Below are 24,082 nucleotides of genomic sequence, written 5' to 3' on the forward strand. Positions count from 1 at the left end.
TACTTCTTCCATTTTATTTTATATGGTTCTTATACTAAAATTAAAATTTCTTTTTTATTTGTCCATTTATCAAGAAAAAAAATAGTTATATGTAAAAAAAAGTATTCTCTTAGGAGAAATGTCAAATCAACATGGGGTAAAGAAAATTAGACTAGCTTATGGAGTAGTGGTTTGAACAAATACTTAGGGGTGTACATTTCGGTTTTTCAGTTTGGTTTTACATTATTCGGTTTGGATTTTCGGTTTTTGGTTTTGTAAAAGTGTAACCCAATCCGATTCAAAATAAATTTGGTTTGGTTTGGTTTTCCTCTATTCGGTTCGGCTATTTTCGGTTTGGTTATTCGGTTATGTCAATAATTAATAACATATATAACCAAAGTAATAATAATCATAAGTAAAACTTAAAACACAATACTTATAAGTATACCTATTATAGATGTAATTTCAAACATAAAATATAAACGTAATCATCATGAAAGACAATAGCCAAAAAGGGGCAAAAGTGGTTAACTCCAACTTAATTCTAAACCTAAACATTATATATATATATATAATTCGTTTTTTTCGGTTTTTATTTTTTAAAATCCGAAACCAAACCAAAAAACCAAACAAAGTAATTTATTAATCCAAAATCAATCCGAAAAACCAAAAACCAATCCAAATAAAAATTTGGTTTGATTTGGTTTGGTTATTCGGTTTAATCCGAATAGTGCACACCCCTACAAATACTCATATAACTAAGATTGTTTATTAATATCTTTTCAAAATTATACAAATTTAAAAGACAAATAATATCAATGGAGAATAACAAGTACTCTTTTCATTTCAATTTTTTTTAAAAATTCGTTTAGAAAGGAATATTTTTTATTTTTTGATAACTTTTTAATTTTTATTTTCCACTTGATATGTTTTAAAATCATAATATTTAAAAATATTTTGGTACATTCTATCTTTAGTTTAAGATTACAAAATTTAAAAATTCTTTATCTTTTTCAAATTGATTGTCAAATCAAAACCAATCAAATAAATTAAAACTGAGGGAGTAATATATTAATACAGTAGACTCAAGAAGTTAACCCAGGAGAATAGTATGATAACCTTCCAAATAGGTATAGATGAACAAATTATTGATAGCAAATAATAGAAATGAAATGACTAAGCATAATAGTAGTAAATATACATTATTTTAGATGATGATTAATTATTGTTGTAGAGTGAGTAGCACTTAGCATACAAAATTAATAAAAATATATTCTCAATATCAATTCTTATATACTCACTCATCAATTATTACGCATTTCTGCATAAAGCACCATACAGGTGAATTCATTTACTCCTCTCTAACTACCGCATATTTATTTCCCCCCACCTCTATATTAAACCTTCTCATAGCAATTTCAACTTACATTTCTCATACTAGAAAATCCATTTTACAAAAAAATAAAATATGGCTTATAATTTTAGGCTATTTCCTTTGTGTTTTTTGTTGTTTGTATTGCTAGTGAATAATAATAATAGTGTAATATTATGTCAAGAAGAAGGAAGTGGAACAAGAAGTGCATTGGTGCCTGCTATGTTCATATTTGGAGACTCATTGATAGACAATGGCAATAACAATAACTTAGCTTCTTTAGCTAAGGCTAACTATCTTCCTTATGGAATTGATTTTAATGGTGGCCCTACTGGTCGTTTCTCCAATGGTCTCACTATGGTTGATGTTTTTGGTACGTATAATTTGTGTTACGTAAGATCTATTAAAGGGAAAAAACGCTTTCTATCTGAATTGACCGCTCGAACTCAAAACCTTTAGTTAAAAGCGACAAATTCCTATCTATTTCACCATAATTCTTGATGGTAGCATGCATGTTGATTATTTTATTATATATATATATATATATATGAGTGAATGTATAGAAATTAGTGTAAAAATAAATATTAACACATGGCATTGTACATGCAGCTGAATTGCTTGGACTACCTTTGACTCCACCATACTCACAGGCTTCTGGAGACCAAATGAGATTTGGAATCAATTATGCCTCTGCTGCTGCTGGCATTCTTGATAATACTGGCAGAAATTTTGTAAGTACTTTTTATTTATATATTTTGTGGCAAAAATCACCTCAACCTCCAAGTAAAATTAGAAAAAAAATGAGTAAACTTGTATATAGTACTATTATTGTATTTTTAGTACCCTATTGATGTAACTTATCCTGTTGTAGTAAGGTTTTTTTAACCATATTTTTTAGGTAATTAGTTTTACTTATAACGGTAAATTGCCTATAGTGATCTTTTTCAGTGACATGTAATTAGTGTAATTTAGAGTAGTGTATAAAAGTTAAATGAGATATTCAAAAAAGTAAGTAGGCATTTTGATGACTACCGTGACAATAATAACAATAATAACGTATTCAGTATAATTTCATAAGTGGAGTCTGAGAAGGTCAAGATGTATGTAGTCTTAGTGTCTTACCCCTATCTTGTGATGTTAAGGAAGTTGTTTTTGATAAACCCTCGACTCAAATAAGTAGCATTTGGATCAAAGAAAAAAAGAGAGACCGTATGGCCTACAAACCTTAATTTTTATGGTATCCCATTTATATTGGAGCTTCAATTAATTTGGATTTGTGATGCATATGACCTATTTAAGGGAAGAAACTCTCTTTATTAGGATTTTTTCCATGAGCTCAAAACCTCTAGTTAAAAATGGATGAATTTTATACATCTCACTACAATCCTGGTAGGTAACCTTAAAGATCTTATCAATGATGCATCTACTCACAAGTACAACCTAATAAATGATACTTCAAATATAGCAACAATAAATCCATAAACAATTAAATAAACTTAAATGCACTACACCTACCTAACACCTACCCAAGTACTTTTACATTTTTTACCTTTTTATCAATTAGTAGAATCTTGCATGTAGTAATTAATTGTATAGATATATATTTTCATTATTATAAATTTTATACAGGTAGGGCGCATTCCATTCAATCAACAAATCACAAATTTTGAGAGCACACTGAACCAATTAAGAAACACTGGTGCAGGAGATGTGGAAGAGGCACTAGCAAAATCAATTTTCTTTGTTGGAATGGGAAGCAATGACTACCTTAACAATTACCTTATGCCTAATTATAATACAAAAAATCAATATAATCCTCAAGAATATGCTACTCTCTTGACTCAACAGTATAATCAACAACTTATAGTAAGATTCTCTTTTTATTATCTCATATTTTCTTTTCTTGTAATTTTACAAAATTAGTTTGCTTTCCATATTTTCTTATAGCAGAGTACTAATTTATGGAAAATCATTTTACAAATTAGTTTGCTTTCCATATATTCCATCTTCATTTGTGTTAAGTACGGAGGAAAATAATTTTTGAAAAATATTTTTGATTTTTGCATGTTTAGTTGATCAAAATATTCTGAACTCTAACAAAACAAGTTTTTTTAAAATCAGGAAAATGACTTTTTTAGAGAGAACAACGAAGTGACATTTCAAGTTAATTGTCTTCTTCCCAACCCCATCCCACCCCACCTTGACTGCCCTACCCCACCCCACCCCACCCCTATAGTAATTATTAGATTGCATAAATGATTTTTCAACAATATTTTTTTGCTTACTCACTAAACATTTTCCTTTGTACCAAAAACATAAACTAGTAGTTATTCCTTTAATTTACTAACCAATGTTTTCCCTTCTTTTTTTTTTTCCTCCTTGAATTCATGAAACTTTTAGAGATTATACAATCTTGGAGCAAGAAAATTTGTGATTGGTGGAGTAGGACTAATGGGGTGTATTCCAAGTATTCTTGCACAAAGTCAAAATGGTGCATGTTCAGAGGAAGTGAATCAACTTGTCCTTCCATTCCATAACAATGTTAGATCAATGCTCACCAGCCTAAATTCCAATCTCCCTGGCTTCAGATTTTCTTACATTGACATCAGGAATATGTTCCAAGATCTCCTTGCTAATTCCAGACAATATGGTAAGTCAATATATTATTAATCCATACATTAAATAGCTCCATGTATATTAGCTAACTAAATTTGTCTCTTCAACTTTTGTAACAGGATTTAGTGAAGTAAATCTTGGATGCTGTGGAGTAGGGAGAAATAGAGGGCAAATAACATGTTTACCATTCCAAACACCATGTTCTAACAGGGAACAATACATATTTTGGGATGCATTTCATCCAACTGAGGCAGTTAACATCTTGTTTGGAAGGAAAGCTTTTAGTGGTGGACCCGATGTTGTTTATCCAATGAATATTCAGCAACTTGCCACTCTTTGACTTTGATGTTATGGAAGGAAATTGAATTTCTTCTACTAATTAATTACCATTTATGTGTAGTGAACTGAGCTTTCTTTTTTCTGTTTTAACTTGTTTTTGTGGGTATTTTTCTATAATATATTTTTGATTTTTGCATGTTTAGTTGATCAAAATATTCTGAACTCTAACAAAACAAGTTTTTTTAAAATCAGGAAAATGACTTTTTTAGAGAGAACAACGAAGTGACATTTCAAGTTAATTGTCTTCTTCCCAACCCCATCCCACCCCACCTTGACTGCCCTACCCCACCCCACCCCACCCCTATAGTAATTATTAGATTGCATAAATGATTTTTCAACAATATTTTTTTGCTTACTCACTAAACATTTTCCTTTGTACCAAAAACATAAACTAGTAGTTATTCCTTTAATTTACTAACCAATGTTTTCCCTTCTTTTTTTTTTTCCTCCTTGAATTCATGAAACTTTTAGAGATTATACAATCTTGGAGCAAGAAAATTTGTGATTGGTGGAGTAGGACTAATGGGGTGTATTCCAAGTATTCTTGCACAAAGTCAAAATGGTGCATGTTCAGAGGAAGTGAATCAACTTGTCCTTCCATTCCATAACAATGTTAGATCAATGCTCACCAGCCTAAATTCCAATCTCCCTGGCTTCAGATTTTCTTACATTGACATCAGGAATATGTTCCAAGATCTCCTTGCTAATTCCAGACAATATGGTAAGTCAATATATTATTAATCCATACATTAAATAGCTCCATGTATATTAGCTAACTAAATTTGTCTCTTCAACTTTTGTAACAGGATTTAGTGAAGTAAATCTTGGATGCTGTGGAGTAGGGAGAAATAGAGGGCAAATAACATGTTTACCATTCCAAACACCATGTTCTAACAGGGAACAATACATATTTTGGGATGCATTTCATCCAACTGAGGCAGTTAACATCTTGTTTGGAAGGAAAGCTTTTAGTGGTGGACCCGATGTTGTTTATCCAATGAATATTCAGCAACTTGCCACTCTTTGACTTTGATGTTATGGAAGGAAATTGAATTTCTTCTACTAATTAATTACCATTTATGTGTAGTGAACTGAGCTTTCTTTTTTCTGTTTTAACTTGTTTTTGTGGGTATTTTTCTATATTTAGTTAAGAATGTATTGTCTTGTTCTTGTGGAGGCAGTTACTGATATATTAGGAATGTGTGTCAATCTATAATTTTATCATTCTTTAAAAGATTCTCATATTAATGTGCTTCAAACATATAAAATGATAGTAAATATTAATGGTATTGATAGAAAAGGGTGTTAGAAGAACTTGAGTGTAGGCAGAGAGATACTCTCTCCACAAATTATCTTGTCGTGATTTCTAATACAAACACTGAAATAAAGTAAATATGAAGAGAGATTATATCTTAAGAAATAAATAGGGACAAAATAGTCAAAACTCTCTATTAATTAATATTTTCTTACGAGGCGTATAGAAGAGAAACACGATAGGGAATTTGAGACGGAGGGAGTCCTTATTAGGATAACCATAAGACAGACGAGGTTGTGATTTTGAATTAATGAATGCAGAGTGCGGAGTCTCGTTCACCCATTATTATTTTTTAACAGTAGGTGAGAACTTATTAACTATATAGTTCTTTAATAATTGAAACAATTATTAATTAAGTTCATGTTGAAGATTATGAGTGTGCTCACACCCACTGCCAGTTGCTATATGTAATCACGAGTACGATTCTTAATTTCCAAGGTATGATACCTTTTAAAATTGTAGCATCCATCCCAATTCCACTATAGATGTGAAGAACTATTAGACAAAGGAAAGGAAACCCAACACACGAAACATCACGCGTTTACACAAGGTCTGAGAAGGGCCATACCCTTGGTGGAAGGGACCTATTCTCACGCGAACATCTCTTATGGCTCGAAACCATAACCTATTAATTACACGAAAACAACTTGACAACTGCTCTAACACTTCCCTTCAGAAACTATTAGACAACAGAAATCTAGGATTTTTAAGTTTTTGGATGCAGAGGATAACTGCACCTACAACTCCTTTGTTAAAGTTTTCAAGAATGTTTGCTTGTAGCTAGAAACAGATTCATGATTCAAAATCTAGTAGAAATACTTGTTACCCAGCTATGTCTTACCGGACTGATGAAAAGATTTCGTCAAGGATCAAGAAAATACCATTCAGAAAGAGATCTAACATGCTTTTTTGCTAAATTAGAAGTGTGTACCGATGTGGATGAAAGTAAACAGGGCAAGTAGCATGGGGATCTATCAAAACAGGAGTTACTGGTACTTGTGTTGGTAAACTGATGAGTTTCAAGATTACTTGTCATTTATCAGCAAATGTATATAGAGTACAAAATTGGCCAGCATATCCAGAATATCAGAGGTACAAGCAAAGGAAAAAGAGAACTCAACATTACTCCTTGCAGAGATTAAATGAGTCCTTTAACGGACCTTACGAACTTTTTCTTCCTGTCCTAAGCCGAGAGATTTTTGTGCATTTGCTATTCCTTCAGGATCTGCCAAAATGAAAATATTAGATTACAGCGCAAAAAAAAAAGAGAAGGGGAAGGAAACAAAAATGATCAAAAGGTTTTAGAAGGGGAAAAACATATCTGCTTTATACTTCATTTGCTTTCCCTGTACTATACCCATAAGGAAAGAATTAAGATCTAAAAAAACTAAGGGGGAAACAAAAGAAAATCTTTTTCTCCTTTTCATCTTTTAGCCATACTGCAGGAGACTGCTAGTCGTGCCTTTGCATTTGCAACTTGCATAGACAACTTAACAAATATTACCTAAAGTAAAATGTCCAGCCTAACACCTAGAACTCCAAGATTCAAACCTCCCAGCAAGCTTTTATTTGAAAAAGGAACACCAAATGATCCCCCACCTCCAAACAAAAAGACGGAAGGACAGATACTCCAAAATAAGCAAATTGAAAAGGGGTCTTCATAAGAAGAATAGACATTTCAGTAAAATGACGAAAATAACCAAACTAGCCAAAAGTAGCTCCCAAGGGAACACCACAAAAAAGGACCTTTTTCCTTGAAAGCAAATTGTAATATGCAACAGACAAATAGGCTTACCAAAGAATTGCGTAAAGATACTCGTAAAGAAGGTCAAGTTACGAGAAACATTGTATGCCATTGTAGGAGGCAGAGGTTTAACAACTGTGTCAATGCTGAAGACACGTTGAAGAAACTGCAAAGAGATGAAAGAATGGTACTGTTATTTTCTAATAAATCAAGAGATATCAAAGGCTCCATAGCTTTTAAAAGTATAGCAGATACTGATATTGAAGGGTGTCATCCATTATCAAAAAGAGCATCCACTTAATTTCCTAAAATTTCCTTTATCAGGTACCAGTGTCAGTCTATCAGATACACAGCTTTAATTTTAGCTTTAGATTGCATTTGGTCTTCTAACTAGGGGTGGGCATAAACACCGAAAAACCGAACCGAACCGAATTATTTTGGTAATTCGGTTTCGGTATTTCGGTATTTCGGTTTTCGGTATATGGTTTTGTATTTTTCGGTATTTCGGTATGTAATTTTTGTGTAATTCGGTATTTCGGTTTACCGAAATATATTATATTATAATATATATTAATATTATATTAATTATTAATATTAAAAAATAAATATTATAATTTAAAATTAAAAACAAAAGTTTGTCTTTTCAAACTTTTCAACTTTACAAACCCACTTCCTAAAAGGCAAAAATTACCATTCCCACTTCCCACGTCTAGTCGTCTACAGACTATAGCAGCGTCGACCGGCAGCATGCAGCAGCCGCCAATTGACCAGCAGGCAACCGCAGCACAACAACGACCGGTAAATTTCAATGTTATAACAAGGCTAAATTTCAATGTTAACGACAATTTATTATTTTGAATCATACAATAATTTGAAAAACAGAGTAAAAATAAGCAAAAAGAAATAAAACATTAATAAAATAAACAAAAAAAATTACAAAATTTTAAAAAGCCCACTAAGCAAGCCCATAACAAAAAACCGAATTAACAAAAACCGAACCGAAATAACAAAAACCGAACTGAAACAATAAAAACCGAACCGAACCGAATTATTTCGGTTCGGTGTTCGGTACACGTTGTACAAGAACCGAAAACCAAAAAAAAAAACCGAAACCGAATCGAAATACCGAATGCCCAGCCCTACTTCTAACGGTGTAAAAGGATTGAACAAACAGATTAATAATCAATCGTCGAAAAGGTTCAGATGAATGTATTTTGTCATCTATAGTTCTTCTACATATTGTCAGGTTTAGCATTGTCAATCCAAATATTTATCAGATTGATTTTACATTTATAAAATTAGCTATCTTCCCCAACAATTCCTTTTATCTCTCTCTCAACATTGCCCCATCTATATGCCACAGTTCCATTCAGTCCAATCTTCAATCAAACTTCCAAGTACATATCTATTATTTTGTTTAATCCAAATCCCTTGAGCTTCATCCTTTGTCAGCTTAGATCATCCAATTACTCCAAATATTTATGAATTTGGTCGAAAATAAGCCCAAAATTTCAATTACAGGGATTCTTGGCACAGTGAAACCATCTGAAACCTCTTAGAGCTAATCTAGGATTGATGTCAAGCAAAAACAGAAGATATTTTTTTTTATGATGACAAGGGAAACCCGCAGCCGCTACCCTTTGGGTGCGCACAGGGTAAAACCCCCGCTCCTATGCAATAGCTCGCAAACCATACATGAGAGGTAACCCGTACTAGGCAAGTCCGGCGACAAGCTCGACCTAGAAGGCAAATCCCTTGCTTTCGCTGGCAAGGGGTTTCGAACTTGAGACCTCCAACATGGAAGTCCCAAGCCTAATTCCATAGTGAGTATCCAAGTCAAACCCTGAATTTAAGCACTGGGAGATCATAAGACAGCCCATTGAGCAAGTACTTCTGCACTATCAATGACGTGAAATTCTTGATGCTAAAAAGGATAGTTTGAGCAAGGCTTATGCAACAAACACTAAGGTGATGGGGGAGTAACAAATGTGAGGAGAGGAATAGAGGGTATTGGAAAAGAGCTCGAAAGAGTGGGAGGGAGAGCACAAGGGTTGTTGAAAAAGCAAATGGAGAGACAGAGGAGGAGCAAGCAGACAAGGGTGTACTGAAGCACAGAGGTGGCTGGAGCTAATCGAATTGTGAAGGGATAGGTATGTATGACTGGAATAGCTGCCCATTGTCATTGCTGTCCTTAGCTTCTTCCTTGTGCCCTTTCCTTTTTCGTAACTTTTATAGTTTCCTTTTCCTATTTTATTTTTCATGTACCTTCAAGTTGCTTAATTAATTTGTCTTATTCTTGATGTGCCTCTAAGGCTCATTTAAAATCAAATGCTTCACATTGAGGACAAAATAAGAAAAAGCAATATAATGGAGAAAAAACCATTGTTCAACTATGGACTGGAAACTAATTTTGTAATTCACTTACTGTCTCTCCACTTACATGGAAGGGCATGTAATTGGAATCAAACACAAATACAAGTTTCTTCATTGCACAGAACTTCTCTAAAATCTACCCTAATATATATCTACTGAATGTACTGCTTGTCTGACACATGCAATACACTGAAAGCCACTTTGATGCAACACAACTTCTGACTCGAGAAAAAAATGGTCTGATGGGTCTAAGTTGTTATATTAAGGTCTATGTTCTATGAGATCCAAAATACTTCACCAAAATAAATGTTAGTATGTTTAGACCACCTCCACGGCTCCACCTCGCAAGTGGAACTATTTGAGGCATGCTGGTCTCACACATATGACCACTTTAGGATGTGGAACCCATTCAGCTCTCTATCTTTTCACTTGATGACTGAAGTCAAGTGCCACACTGGTCTTCATGATAGAAACTTACATCGCCAAGTGCCAACATTGGGATACCTTGGACCATTAGTTGGTTTTGCGTCACTTGTGGGATCACATTGGGTTTGTTGTTGTTGCTGTAAGTTCCACAAATTCATCTATGATCTATGAGCATAGTAACCTTTGTTTTCTTACTCTCCCAGATTTTGGAAGAGTAGTCCCATCACTTCTCTTTGAAGTTTGGAAGTTATTAAAAATCTTTTATTTGCAGATTAAAGCTCTATGAACAGAAAAACACATACATGGAAGTATCATTCCGTCTCCTGTTCCCTCACCCCTGTTCTTTTTCTGTTATTTGGCAGACTAAAGATTAAAGCTATATAAATCGAGTCTATTGCAACACATTCATTCTTATTGAGTCGCATAGAAAGAGTTGAAGACCCTGAAATTATTCCAATTGCGTCCTATGCTTTTCCCAATTGAGTAATACTCAATGTGTTTGTGATTCAACTTTGCCAAGAGAAAATCCTCATTGACTCATCTTCACTATTATATCATAACAATTCACTATTTCTCTGACATAAAGTTGATAAAACTATTTTTTCCCTTCCATTAGCAAATAGCCAAAAGCAATTCTTTGAAGGTACTATTCTCAAAAATTGGAATGCAATAACCTATCAAAAGAAATCAACAATCTTCTTAATCTCTCAAATGAAATTGGCAACCTTTTGAATCCAACTTAAACAACGAAACCAACCCACATACAGTTAGAAATTCCATATACTCAAATCCTAATTAGTTTAGGCCTGCAATATAAGTTGCACTGGCTGTTCACCTACATAGTGGGTTCAGCTATAGCCTATATAAATCCAATCTTGTTATTCAGAGAATTTATCACAAGTTGTGGACTACTAGTTTTACGCTAACCAACTATCCTTCCTTATCCCAGACTCAACAGCGGAGTAACAATTTCCATATACTAACAACACAAGTTTATGACTTTATGTGTACACCAATTGCGGAACCCGGATTTTCACTAAGGGGGCTTCAAAATACGAAGAATAAACACACTACTAAGCCAAAGGGGTTTCATCATGTACAAATAGTGTAATTTCCCCCGAAGTAGATTCGGATGAACCCCTCTGCCCTACCTGACTCCGCCCCTCATATCTACAAACAACAAACAGAGAGAGAGAGTAGAGAGAGGGACCTGGAAATTACGTTGGAAGCTGTAACGAAGTTCAGGATCAATTTCAAGAGAATCATCTGCTTCATTTTCTTTGGAATTCACGGTTTTTTTACCAGGAACGTGCATAGTGGATGTTTTACCTGGTTGGCTTGTAACTTTAAGCCTTGCGTCTTTGAATTTTTCATCTTGTTCTTGGTCTACCCTCCATGGTGCTGACGCTAACAGCTCTTTCTTCCCTTTCGCCATTTTCAAAGCTCGAAAAAATTGCAGTCTGAGGAGGAAAACGAATGGAAAGAAGATAAAGTAGACAAGAGTTTGGCCAGACCAAACGACGTCGTTTTTGTCATTTTCAATTTTAGCTTAATATATACAAATTGACGCCTTTACTTTGTACAATTGTAAAATCAGTCCTCTAACCTCACGGTTCTTCGATTAAACACCACAAATTGTTCGAACTCATACTATAAACATCTTGAAATTTAGATAATCAATCGATTGATTTACTTGCTAATACGTAGTGTACACCAATTTAATGTCATATACATGCATTTCTTTTATTGCTTACATATTTATTAAAATTTATAACATAATAAAATCTTCACATTTTCCTAATTTTTCTGTATGTCTAATTTATTTAAGGTGGAATAGTAATAATACCTCCATTTCCTAAGAATTCGATGTGCAATGTATCAATATCATATTGGTCTTTCGATCAAACCATTTGTAATCCACAAGGAAATTACTTTCATTTCAGAAAATTTTACATACACACGAAATCATTAAAGAATAGATCAAACAAAAGGCAAAATAAACTAAATACACGTATTTTTGACTTTCAATAAGGACAGATCCTCTTTCGTGTAAATGTAAAACTATATGATAATTGAAAGATTACAGAACACGTACTCAAAAAAATAATAACAGTGTGACAAGACTAGGACTCAAGGACAAAAGGACTTAATCAAACCACTTCTATAACTTGGGATAGTGAAGTGCCTAAGATTTCTAACTTGTCCCCTAATATATCCCTCACAAAGAAAATTCCTAGAGAATTTATCTTCAACATACCTTTTACAATCATGCACAAACACATCAGTTTCTCCATTTTCTCTATTCCTAGCCAATAGTCCAACAGTATATATCACTTTCATCCTCCCTGGTAAATCATAAAATGAACCTGTTGGTGCATCAATCATAATTAAATCCCATTCAATTTCATACACTTCTTTTGGCATATTTGTTAGGGCAAGTGGACACTTAGAATTTCTTGGATCACCTAAGTTTTTTTTGCAAGAATCTTCTCTTTTACCAATACTTAGAAGCTCAGGAGCTTGATCAAGTCTAGTTTCATAAGTGTATTGGTAAGCTTCTAGTGAAGGTACTTCTTTAGTAATTTTGTGGATCCAATCTTTATTTTCTTCGATGAAGACGGTTCGTCCATTATGGTTGAATGAACTCCACATTAAGCTATCAAATCCAAGTCCAAAGACTAAGAAATTGCATGGTGATTTCTTCTCAAGGACCTTAAGTGTTATTGATATTTCGTCGTGTTTTTGTTGCATTGTTCTATTGGTAGTGGCATAGTGGAGAAATGATTCAGCTAGAGATGGTGGAATCTTGTTGCATGAGTTTATTGATAAGTTTTTTAGCTTGAAAGATGGGGAGTTTGCTCTTAGTATCAAGTACAAGAGAAAGATGAAGAAAATACATGATAATATGAGCTTGTTCATGATCATTGTTTGTTGTTTTTTTGATGTTATTTGGTTTTCTTTCATTGGGATAGACTTGTGAGAGTATATGGAGGAGCTAGATGGTTTGGTTTTTAACTAGCTTTGAAATGGAATAGGGAAAGAATTCACAATTAAATAGTGATTTTACATGATTTGTTTCTTAGTTTAAAGTGAAAGAAATGAAAAAAGATACATTGGTTTTGAGCTCATTTAATTAATATTCATATGCATTGAATATTCAAGATCAAAATTCAATGTTAAAGTGCATTTGTAGTTATTTTTTATACTCTACTAAAGAAGAAACAGAGGACCTAACAAATTAATTGAAAACGTGTTTGTTATGACATACTATAAACTACTGTTTGGAACAAGACATGTCTAGGAGCAAATTATGATGGATATTTCAAGAGGCGGATTCAAAATTTGAACTTTATGAGAGGTTGATATTCTATTGCAATTCATTCAATTATTGAATTTCAAATTCATTGTTTATACTTTATTTAGTGGATTCTGTTAACGTATATACAAAGTATGCTGAATAGAATAGGTGGACTAAAACCGATCTTGTTCGGATCCCCTACTCCTGTCTCATTCTATCCTTGTTAACAATCATATTTATAACTATGGTAACGTCGATACATAATATCAACAGAGCAGCTCAATAGAATAGGTGGGCTAAAACTGAAATTTAAAAGGTGACCTTATACTTATTTAGTACTCTCTTCATCTCAACATACTTAAATAAAATGAAGCAAGCAATAGAGTTGAGGCACATACATTGAGCCATGACAAAATAGAAGTTTCGAAAAACATTACAGCAAATTACAGAACTAAAAAGCCATACAGACAAATCAGAACATCTCCTTTAGATGGAAGAAATTAAAGAGGTCCTGAACCTACTTTAGGGTCACATCCAGTGTTATCTTCTATTTCTCTTCTAATATTCATAGCTGAATCCACAAGAAAGTCACTGCAGTTAAGCAATGTAGTTTGTTGCAGTGTTGGAATATCAGCAAAGCTAGGAGGGATCTCCTTGAAGTAGAAACAAAATAGTAGATATAGCTTCTCAAGCACGGGAAAGGATTCGTCAGATGCTTCCCATTCATTCATCTTCACACTCTCTAATATCAAAATCTTGAGTGAAGGAAACTCGACATTTGTGACGTCCCAGTAATGGTTCTCTGATTTTCTCACAGGAAATCCCCTCTTTATTGTGAGACTCTCAAGCTTCTTCAATCTTGCAATGTTTGAAACCATTCCTTCCGTCAAGAAACAACCTCCAAGATACAAACGCCTAATATTTGAAGGTAAGACAAAGCAGCTCTCCCATCCAACTGAATCCCAGAATTCCTTATAGCTTGTCACCAGACTAAGATATTGAAGCTGAGTATGCACTTCCACTATGGGAAACAAAGGACAACTAGGTACATCGTTAACACAAAAGCTGATTTCTTCAATAATCGGAAACCTCCACCAGAACCTTGGAGTCGTATTATCTACAAATATATGATATGTACGGAATATCTTCAAGTCTCTTAGCATAGTTGTTGAAAGTTTCTTCAAATATTGCACGATCATTCTCTTCCCATAGAAAGGACAATTTGTATATTTCTACAAGCCTAGCTTCGTCATTTTCCAGATAGCCCCAGGCGATGTCCTTAGAGTATTAGGTTTATGAATGATAAAGAGTTTGAAGATCGAGCAGATGAGCTATCCACTTGAAATCAAATTCTTTGACATTAATCTCAAGGTACCTCAAGTGAGTTAGCAATTGTACTTCATTAGCCCAAGAACTTGGAAGGCATACCTCCATAAATTTCAATACCCGAACAAGTTTTAGTTTTTTAAGTAAAGATAATGGATTTGATCTGTTCCCTGTGTAGAATTTTGGATGAACAATGAACTCCAAAGTCCTAGGGCATATATTCACCAAAGCACTTTGTTTCCAGATTGGACTGGAGCATTGGAATTTTATCCAGCAGATATTCATAATGATCTAATTGTTTAACAAGATCATCATGAATATAAATGCCTAACCGTGGTTCCATGGAATTCAAATGTTGATATGGATTGTATGGCACTGTGTGCTGCATAAACTTTTCTTCTGTAAGTTTTTTTAAGCAAAACTCACGCACTACATCATGAAGTATGCAGCATATTACGTCACCATCATAATCCCTGAGAGAAACCATTACTAGGCTTCTGTTAAGTAGATCATTCAAGCAAATTCTAGATGCTTCCTCCATATTCTCTGTGTCGACATTCAGTACAAACTCTTCAGCCATCCACAACATCATCAAATCCGATACTTGAATCATCCAGTCTTCTGGATACAATGCCATATAGAAAAGGTAAGGCTTTAAGTGGTCTTCCAAACGGTCATAACTTGACTGTATCACCTTCATACTCTGCTCTCCTAAAACATAAGAACTTAAATCATTTGCAATTTCCATCCACATGGACGGACGCCTTTCCATTTGCATAATAATTCCAGCAATCAGGACAATCACAAGAGGAAATCCCTTGCAATGTTTGGCAACTTGTAATCCTGCTTCCAGTAGATCCGGGGGACAACTCTCTCCTTGAAATACTTTCTTCTCCAATAACTCCCAACTCTCTTCCGGAGTTAGAAATCTAAGAGAATAAGGTTCACTACAATGTTGAAGATGTGTAGCCACTCGTTCAATTCGAGTGGTTACCATTACTCTACTTCCATATTCACCATTAGGGAAACATAAACCCAAATCTTCCCATGCCTCGACTTCCCGTGTATCATCTAACACAATGAGGTATCTCTTGCCTTTAAGAGCCTTCAGCAACTTATCAGCTATGTCAACATCCTCTTTGATTTCACTATTATAATTTGTAGCTTGTTTGAAAATCTCAACCAATAACGTCCTCCTATTATATGATTGTGACACAGCACACCATACTTTAACATCAAAGTGGCCAACAATAGAAGGATTGTTGTACACTTTCATGGCCAAAGTTGTTTTACCAAGTCCTGGCATCCCAAATATTGAGAGGACGTGCAACTCCTTTGTTCCTCCGGTCAATTTCTTCATTATAATTTCTGCATCTTTCTCAAAGCCCACAACTTCAGCATCATCAATTGATGGAAAATTACGTTGAGTAGAAGGTCCTCCAGAAGAAAAAGCTCCTTCTCCACAAGTCTCCATGTACAATATGTCAACTGCAATCCAACTGCCTTGATCTCAACTTTCATAAAAGAAATGAAATCTTCAAAATTTAGACAAAAAAACCAAACCAACAAATTATAGCCTCAACTTAACTATGTTTTGTATGGGATAAGACACATATACCCCCAAACTATGACCGAAATCTCAGATACACACCTTAACTAAACTAAGATCCTATTACCCAAACTTATTTTTTTGGTAATTTTGTAGACATTTTGGCTTACGTGGCACGCTCCGTAACTCCACGCAATTGAGGCGCGTGGGAGATATTTGGATGCCACGTAAGTCAAAAAGGTGTACAAAAATTTAAAAAAAATGGGTTCAGGGGTAATATGACCTTAGTTTAGTTAATGTGTGTCTCTGAGATTTCGGTCATAATTTAGGCGATACTCGTACCTTTTCCTTGTTTTGTATCAATAAAGTAATTTAATTTTTGAGTTATTTAATACAAAATTAATCTAATTGGATTTGTCACCAGTTCTAAAAAAAATATTTGACAGTTTTTTTCATGTTCCCCTTTTACTTCATTAGTACACTTCTTTTCATCCTTTAAGAAATTAAATCCCATTTATTGCCCAACTTACCAATATTGTTCAGGGCCTCATAATCCAAAATATAGAGAAATTTTCAAGTGAGCGTTTTACATTATTGGAAAGAAAAGGAACTCATAATCACAACATATATATAAAGAAGACATAAAAATGTGAATAAATATTATTGTACAAAAGATGAGAAGAGAAATAGCAATATAACAACAACAAAAAACTTGAGAAAATTCTTACCTTGTATTGTTGAGGGTGGTCACAGATGAGAGTTTAATTGTTTCAAAGGTTTGATTAATTTGATGGTAACAAAAATATAAAATGAGAGAGGATTGTATTATGTGAGGTAGTTTGACTCGGTACGGAGTTTAAGAAATAAAGGAAGATTTTTAAAATTTGTGGTTCAAAATGCATGAAAGAAATTTGTGTGGCCGTAAATCATTTCATTAAGGGTAAAATAAACATTTTATAGTTAAATTGTTACTTAATATAGAAATGTGTCATTCTTTTTAAGATTGACCAAAAAGTAAAGTAAGTCACATAAATTGGGACAGAGGGAATACTCAAAATCGATAGTATCAAGAATATTTGAACGTTATTTCAAAAAAAAATCTTAGATCTGTACAATGTGGTTTGAAAAATAAAAAGAAATAGAGAAACTGAAAATCATTAATCTTTAAATGTGAAAATATAATAATTAAATTAAAAAAATAAGTATTTCTAAAATGAATTGATGGTGTAATTTTCTTTTCCACAGTCAGTGGAACGAAGTTAATCTCATTAAATTTTAGGGTGTATCAACTTCTGGTTTAGAGTAAATATATTAATTGTTGATGGTGCTTAAATAAAAGGATTATAGTAAGACTTGGCTAAGCAATAATTTAGAATAAAAAATCAACTTAATTACGATAATGAATTCTAGATCTAAAGTAATGTGCACACTCACATGCATGTATGATTAATGATCAATACAAGTGATGAGAACTATTCAAATTTTGCAAAAAAACAATGGTTTTAACCTCCAAGAACCTTCACTAAACAAGCTCGTACTACTTGTCATGTTTTTTTTTCTTTTTTAATCTCAAGTAAACCCATAATCTCTATCATATGCTCTGTCTTTTGGGTGGACACTTTGTGGTAACCTGCTCACAGGAGATTAAAACACATTAGGAAGTTGATATGTTAAGAAATGCATTTAACTTTTTTTTTTGTTTTTTTTTAAAATGTGAATAAAAAACATCACTTGACAATCTGGATAGTCCATTTTCTGATGAAATTAATGCACGAGATGAAATTAATTTTGAATATACAGATATATTATGAAATTGATACTGAATACATAAATATATTAAATTTGTTAAACTTCAATACATTCTGAAATACAAATAAAAAGGGAGATTTGCAAATCTTGCAGAAGAAAATAGGGAGTAATTACCCTGCAGAAGAAGAAAAGAAATACAATATTGTTTAGTTGAATACTTATTTGGATTGAGAATGAGAATGAGAATGAGAATGTCTATGACTCTACCTATGCTATGTGTATCGATCTAGGACAATAAAAGAACTTGGAGACTGTCACATCCTGTGTTTTCTTCGATTTCTTTTTTGATATTCATAGCTGAAACCTCAAGAGAGTCGGTATAGTCATACAGTTTAATAAGTCGCAGTGTTGGAATATCTGCAAAGCTCGGAGGGATCTCCTTGTAGAAGTAACCACTTCTTATAGATAGCTTCTCAAGCACAGGAAAGGATTCCTCTGAAGCTTTCCATTCTTCCATCCTCATAAAGTTTAATGCCAAGTATTTTAGTGCACGGAACTCCACATTAGTGACGTCCCAGCAACGGTTCTCTATTTTCCCCAAAGGAAATCCCCCCCTTAATGTGAGACTCTCAAGCTTCTTCAATCTTGCAATGTTTAAAGTCATTTCTTTCGTTAGGAAACAACCGCCAATGGACAAATGCCTAAGATTTGAAGGGAAGACAAAATAGCTCTCCCAACCAACTGAATCAAAGAATCCCCGAGGGTTTATGACCAGATTAAGAGATTGAAGACGAGTATGAACTTCCACTGAGGGAAACAAAGGACAACTAGGTAAAGCTTCAACACGGAGGCTGAGTTCTTCAAGATTCGCAAATCTCCACCAAAACCTTGGATTCATATCATCCACAGTTATACGATGAGAGTGAAATGTCTTCAAGTTCTCAAGCATAGTTGTTGAAGATTCTTCAAAAATTGCTTTATCATTGTCATCCCATACCAAGGAAAGTTCGTTTACATTCAAATGCCTCAGCTTCTTCATTTTCCAGATAGTTGCAGGTGATGTCCTTCTAAATTTAGATGAATCAACCACTAGAGTTTGAAGATCCAACAGGTGAGATATCCACTTGAAATCAAATTCTTCAACAGAAATTTCAAGGTACCTCAAGTAAGTCAGGGATTGTACCGCGATAGGCCAAGAACTTGGCAGATCCTCATCAGGAAAATGCAACACCCGAACAAGTTTTAACTTAACAAGTAAAGGTAAAGGATTTGATTTGTTCCATGGGTTGAAATTTGGATGAGCAATGAACTCCAAGGATCTAGAACATTCACCAAAACACTTTGTACTTTCCTTAGACTCAAGCATTGGAATCTTATCAAACTGATATTCGCAATGATCTAATTGTTTAACAAGATCATCATGAATATAAACGCATAACCGTGAATTCATAGAACATAAATGCTGATATGGACTGTATGGCACTGTGAGCTGCATAAACTTTTCTTCTTTAAGTTTTCTCAAGCAAAACTCACGCACTACATCATGAAGTATGCACCTTTCTATGTCACCATTGATTTTCTTTTTAGAGACCATTACAAGGCTTCTATTAAGTAGATTGTTCAAGCAATTTCGAGATGTTTCCTCCATGTTCTCTGTTTCAGAATTCAATACAAACTCTTCAGCCATCCACAACTTCAGCAGATCGTCCACTGCAATCTTATGGTCCTCTGGAAACAATCCCATGTAAAGAAGGCAGTGCTTTAAGTGGTTTTCTAAATGGTCATAACTTGATTGTATTACCTTCATACTCTGCTCTCCTAAAGCAAGGGAACTTAAGTCATTTGCAACCTTGAGCCACAAGGACGCTTCTCTTCCCATTTTTGCAATAATTCCAGCAATCAGAACAACCACAAGAGGCAATCCCTTACAGTGTTGGGCAATTTGTAATCCTGCTTCCACTAGATTTGAGGGACAATTCTCTCCTCGAAACACTTTCTTCTGCAATAATACCCAACTCTCTTCCCTTGTTAGAAATCTAAGAGAATAAGGATCACTACGGTGCTGGAGATGCTTAGCAACTTGTTCAATTCTAGTTGTTACCATTACTCTGCATCCGTTTGCACCTATAGGGAAACATAATCTCACATCCTCCCATGCCTCGACTTCCCATATATCATCTAACACGATGAGGTATCTCTTGCCTATTAGAAACTTGCGCAACATGTCAGCTACATTATCATTCTCCTTGATTTTGCACTCTTTATTTATAGCTTGTTCGAAAATCTCAACCAACAACGTCGTCCTATCATATGCTTGAGACACAGCACACCATACTTTAACATCAAAGTGATTAACAATAGAAGGATTGTTGTACACTTTCCTGGCCAAAGTTGTTTTTCCGAGTCCTGGCATTCCAAAGATTGAGAGGACATCCAACTCCTTTGTTCTTCCAGTCAATTTCTTCATTATAATTTCTGCATCATTCTCAAAGCCGACGACTTCATCATCATCAATTGATGGAATGCTGCGTTTGTTGGAAGGCTCTCCAGAAGAAAGAGTAGTTTCCTTTCCACAAGTCTCAACAACATCCATGCCTTGAGTAATTAGTAGCTCTACCACCTTTCAATCTTTCATAAAACAAATGAAAACAAACATTAACAATCTTAAACTTTTAGAAGAAAAAAAACCAAACCAAAAAATTATAGTAACAAAGTGAAGTCTTATGAGTCTAAAGGCCACCACTATATAATCAAGATGAATGAAATGAATAGTTCACTTCTTCTGATCTTAGGATGGAAATGTCTATGAATTATAATTTCTAACTTAGTATAACAATATTAGGATCCAAATAAATCACATGACATACGAAATCTAACAAAGCAGAACTCGAAAGACAACTAATCAGACAACATAAAGAGAAATATAACAAAAGAGACGCAATAATTTAATATGGATCTCTCAGTTGACCTCAGATAAAGAAATGAGCAATCTATTACCGTATAAAAGATATTACAAAATATTGAAAGAAAAATAAACTCATAAAATTTAGAAATTTGACCTTTCGTTATTGAGAGTGGCAATAGGGGGTGATTAGTTGCTCCAAGGTTGCTTAATGCTTTTGGGTTTAGAGAAATCCAAACTCTAAGAAGAATGAAGAGTGATGTTAAAATCTGGATAGGAAGAAAAAACATACTAGGTGCTTATTTTATTTTTGTTTCCCATCCGGTGTCTGGTACCCACGTTGGAGCCCAATTAAATTTGAATTTGCGCCAGAAAGTCCCATATTGGGAGTAAATTGCTCCCTAACAAAGGCAACTCCGTACTCAAGGGGGCTCGAACCCGTGATCTCTTAGTTAATGATGAAGGAGTACTTACCTCTCCACCACAACCTTATTGGTCATACTAAGTACTTATTATTATTCCATGTTTTGCGCCTCAATATTAATTATTTATTTTTTAAGATATAAGACTATATACTAATTAATATAAGTATTGTGATAAAATATTTATATTTTTTAGGGAAAATGCATAAGTACCTCCCCAGCCTATGCCCGAAATCCCAGAGACACACCTAACTTTTACTAAGGTCCTATTACCCCCCCGAACTTAATTTATCTATAATAGTCTACCCCTTTTCGGCCTACGTGGCACTATCCTTGAAAAAAATGTCAACATGCGTTGGGCCCACAAGACAGTGCCACGTAGGCCAAAAAGGGGTAAAATATTACATATAAATTAAGTTTGGGGGTAATAGGATCTTAGTAAAGGTTAGGTGTGTCTCTGGAATTTCGGGTATAGGCTGGGGAGGTACTTATGCATTTTCCCTATTTTTTAAGATAGGTGCATAATTTTAAATGAACAAATAAAAATGATGGAGCGAGTACATGTTAATTAAACAAATATTGTAAATAGTACTACATAAGATGTTAATAATCATACAAGTTAAGTTGGTATACCAATAATCATTTTTAATTTTCTAGGTCTGACTAAAATTTAAAACTCCCCATCAACAACAGCTGTATGTACAGTGTGCCGGTACCTCCATGTTATTTCCTTGAGAAGATACTTTTGTACCTTTTTTTTTTACTTATCGTAAATTTTTTTAATTATCATAATTTTCTTTTTATTTATATATAAAAAGAATCAATTAATTAAAATATACTAATTGACGTTAAAATAAATATTATATTGCTCTAAATAATTAAAAAATCCTATATAAAAAATAAAAGTTATTTGAACAAATATGAATCTTTCTTTAATGTTTTTAATTCTTTTATTTATTTATATATTTATTTTGATTACCACATTATATTGTCACTACAAAATTCCTAAAAGAAAGTATATTTGAGCCAAATTTCAGGTGAAGTTATGATGGCAAAATTCCTGATTTCCCCAACATTTTATTTTGTTTCCTAACGTTTAAGATAGTGACCGACATAGATTTAGCATGTATAAAATGATTGTACGATTTGAGATGAAAACAACGATCAAGAGAATAATATTTTTTTTTCCAGATCTCATGTGTAAAAATGAAGATCGATAGTAAGAACGTCATAAAACTAGAAAAATTTGTAAATAGCATACAAAATCAGTTCCCCTGTTAAGAGCATGTTGTTGCAACAGTGCTACAATTCATTCTTGTGCTACATCAATACTGTACACAACAGTAGCAGCACAAATAACTAAGCACTTTCACAAATTTATCTTCTTCTTTTTTTCTACCTAGTGTTTGGAGCCCATAAAGGAGCTCCAATTAAATCGTGCTCTGCGGGGGCCATTTGGGGGTGACGCTCCCAACATAATTTTCTCCATTATCCAGGGCTCAAACCCGAGACATCTGGTTAAGAGTGGAGCACTTCCACCAGTGTAATTGAACTTTGATTAAATTTTAGTTAGAACAGAAGTTAATAGCATATTTAGTTAAATTTTTCAATGAGATTATTTTTAAAAAAAAAAGTAATTTTCAAAAAGAAAATACTTTTAGTGAAAAAGCCGTTAGTGTTTGGTTAATTAATTTAAAAACATTTTTGGTCAACAATTAATATTTAACCAAACTTTAAAAAAATGTTTCTAAGTATATTATCTTAAAAGTATTTTTTTTCAAAAAAGTACTTTTTGTGAAAAATATTAATTTAGTATGTGAAAACAGTTTGTGCTGCTGCAAAAGCATTTATTTTCTCTCAAAAGCATAACCAAACATCTCATATTTTGAAATTGACCTCTCAAAGACTTGCAAAGTTGAATTGCAATCTCAGCTTCCAAGTTAAAAAGTTTCCTAATAAAAAAAAAACAGATAATGTGACAATACAAAAGTGGAAATAGAGCAACTTTGAATTGCTTCTAAATACATTTATATTCGGTTTACAATTAGAACATGGAGACTGTCACATCCTGTGTTTTCTTCAATGTCTCTTCTGATATTCATAGCTGAAACCCCTAGAGAGTCGATGCAGTTAGTCAGTTCAATACGTCTTAGTGTTGGAATATCCGCAAAGCTTGGGGGGATCTCCTTGAAATCGGAACATCCACTTATAACTAGCTTCTCAAGCACAGGAAAGGATTCCTCTGAAGCTTTCCATTCTTCTATCTGCACAAAGAATAATCCCAAGTATTTGAGTGCAGGAAACTCCACATTTGTGACATTCCAGCAACAGTTCCGAAGCCTCTGTAATCTCATAAAAGGAAATCCCATGTGTAATTTGAGACTCTCAAGCTTCTTCAATCTTGCAATGTTTAAAACCATTTCTTCCGTCAAGAAACAGCCGCGAAGGTTCAAATGCCTAAGATTTGAAGGGAACACAAAATTCCTCTCCCATCCAACTGACTTGAAGACTCTATTTAATGAGAACGTCAGAGAAACAGACTGAAGGCGAGTATGAACTTCTGGTATGGGAAACAAAGGAAACTTAGGTTTATATTTAACGTGGAGGCCGAGTTCTTCAAGATTCGGAAACCTCCACCACAACCTTGCATTCATATTATCCAAGCGTATATC

The 24,082-nt window shown here is 33.8% G+C and overlaps 7 protein-coding genes across 7 annotated transcripts in view; 2 read left to right on the top strand and 5 right to left on the bottom strand.

Annotated features, from left to right (window-relative positions):
* Positions 1-1,398: 1,398 nt before the first annotated feature.
* On the top strand, positions 1,399-4,396 carry LOC102601415 (GDSL esterase/lipase At1g71691-like). Its single transcript, XM_006356453.2, has 5 exons — positions 1,399-1,724; positions 1,961-2,082; positions 2,981-3,217; positions 3,752-4,001; positions 4,087-4,396. The coding sequence occupies exons 1-5, from the start codon at positions 1,448-1,450 to the stop codon at positions 4,305-4,307; spliced, it is 1,107 nt and encodes a 368-aa protein (XP_006356515.1). The 5' UTR covers positions 1,399-1,447; the 3' UTR covers positions 4,308-4,396.
* A 326-nt stretch (positions 4,397-4,722) lies between these two features.
* Positions 4,723-5,501, top strand: LOC102601746 (GDSL esterase/lipase At1g71691-like). Its single transcript, XM_006356454.2, has 2 exons — positions 4,723-5,027; positions 5,113-5,501. Exons 1-2 carry the CDS (start codon positions 4,829-4,831, stop codon positions 5,331-5,333), a joined length of 420 nt encoding a protein of 139 aa, XP_006356516.1. The 5' UTR covers positions 4,723-4,828; the 3' UTR covers positions 5,334-5,501.
* Positions 5,502-6,634: 1,133 nt separating this feature from the next.
* LOC102602083 (uncharacterized) lies at positions 6,635-11,646 on the bottom strand. The gene is made up of 3 exons (XM_006356455.2): positions 11,375-11,646; positions 7,417-7,531; positions 6,635-6,846 (listed from the first exon to the last, which is right to left on the bottom strand). The coding sequence occupies exons 1-3, from the start codon at positions 11,597-11,599 to the stop codon at positions 6,773-6,775; spliced, it is 414 nt and encodes a 137-aa protein (XP_006356517.1). The 5' UTR covers positions 11,600-11,646; the 3' UTR covers positions 6,635-6,772.
* Positions 11,647-12,294: 648 nt separating this feature from the next.
* On the bottom strand, positions 12,295-13,265 carry LOC102590028 (glucuronoxylan 4-O-methyltransferase 3). Its single transcript, XM_015312925.1, has one exon. It carries the CDS (start codon positions 13,126-13,128, stop codon positions 12,295-12,297), a length of 834 nt encoding a protein of 277 aa, XP_015168411.1. The 5' UTR covers positions 13,129-13,265.
* A 1,731-nt stretch (positions 13,266-14,996) lies between these two features.
* LOC107062370 (putative late blight resistance protein homolog R1A-10) lies at positions 14,997-16,262 on the bottom strand. The gene has a single exon (XM_015312926.1). The coding sequence runs from the start codon at positions 16,260-16,262 to the stop codon at positions 14,997-14,999; it is 1,266 nt and encodes a 421-aa protein (XP_015168412.1).
* Positions 16,263-18,233: 1,971 nt separating this feature from the next.
* Positions 18,234-21,244, bottom strand: LOC102602412 (putative late blight resistance protein homolog R1A-10). The gene is made up of 2 exons (XM_015312952.1): positions 21,146-21,244; positions 18,234-20,714 (listed from the first exon to the last, which is right to left on the bottom strand). The coding sequence occupies exon 2, from the start codon at positions 20,677-20,679 to the stop codon at positions 18,373-18,375; it is 2,307 nt and encodes a 768-aa protein (XP_015168438.1). The 5' UTR covers positions 20,680-20,714; positions 21,146-21,244; the 3' UTR covers positions 18,234-18,372.
* Positions 21,245-23,437: 2,193 nt separating this feature from the next.
* Positions 23,438-24,082, bottom strand: part of LOC107062371 (putative late blight resistance protein homolog R1C-3) — a 4,187-nt gene continuing 3,542 nt past the window's right edge. The window contains exon 3 of the mRNA XM_015312927.1: positions 23,438-23,950. Coding sequence (XP_015168413.1) covers positions 23,438-23,950 — 513 coding nt within the window. The remainder of the gene's footprint in view (positions 23,951-24,082) is intronic.

Source organism: Solanum tuberosum, unplaced genomic scaffold, assembly GCF_000226075.1.
Source record: "Solanum tuberosum cultivar DM 1-3 516 R44 unplaced genomic scaffold, SolTub_3.0 scf00222, whole genome shotgun sequence".
Lineage (NCBI taxonomy): Eukaryota > Viridiplantae > Streptophyta > Magnoliopsida > Solanales > Solanaceae > Solanum > Solanum tuberosum.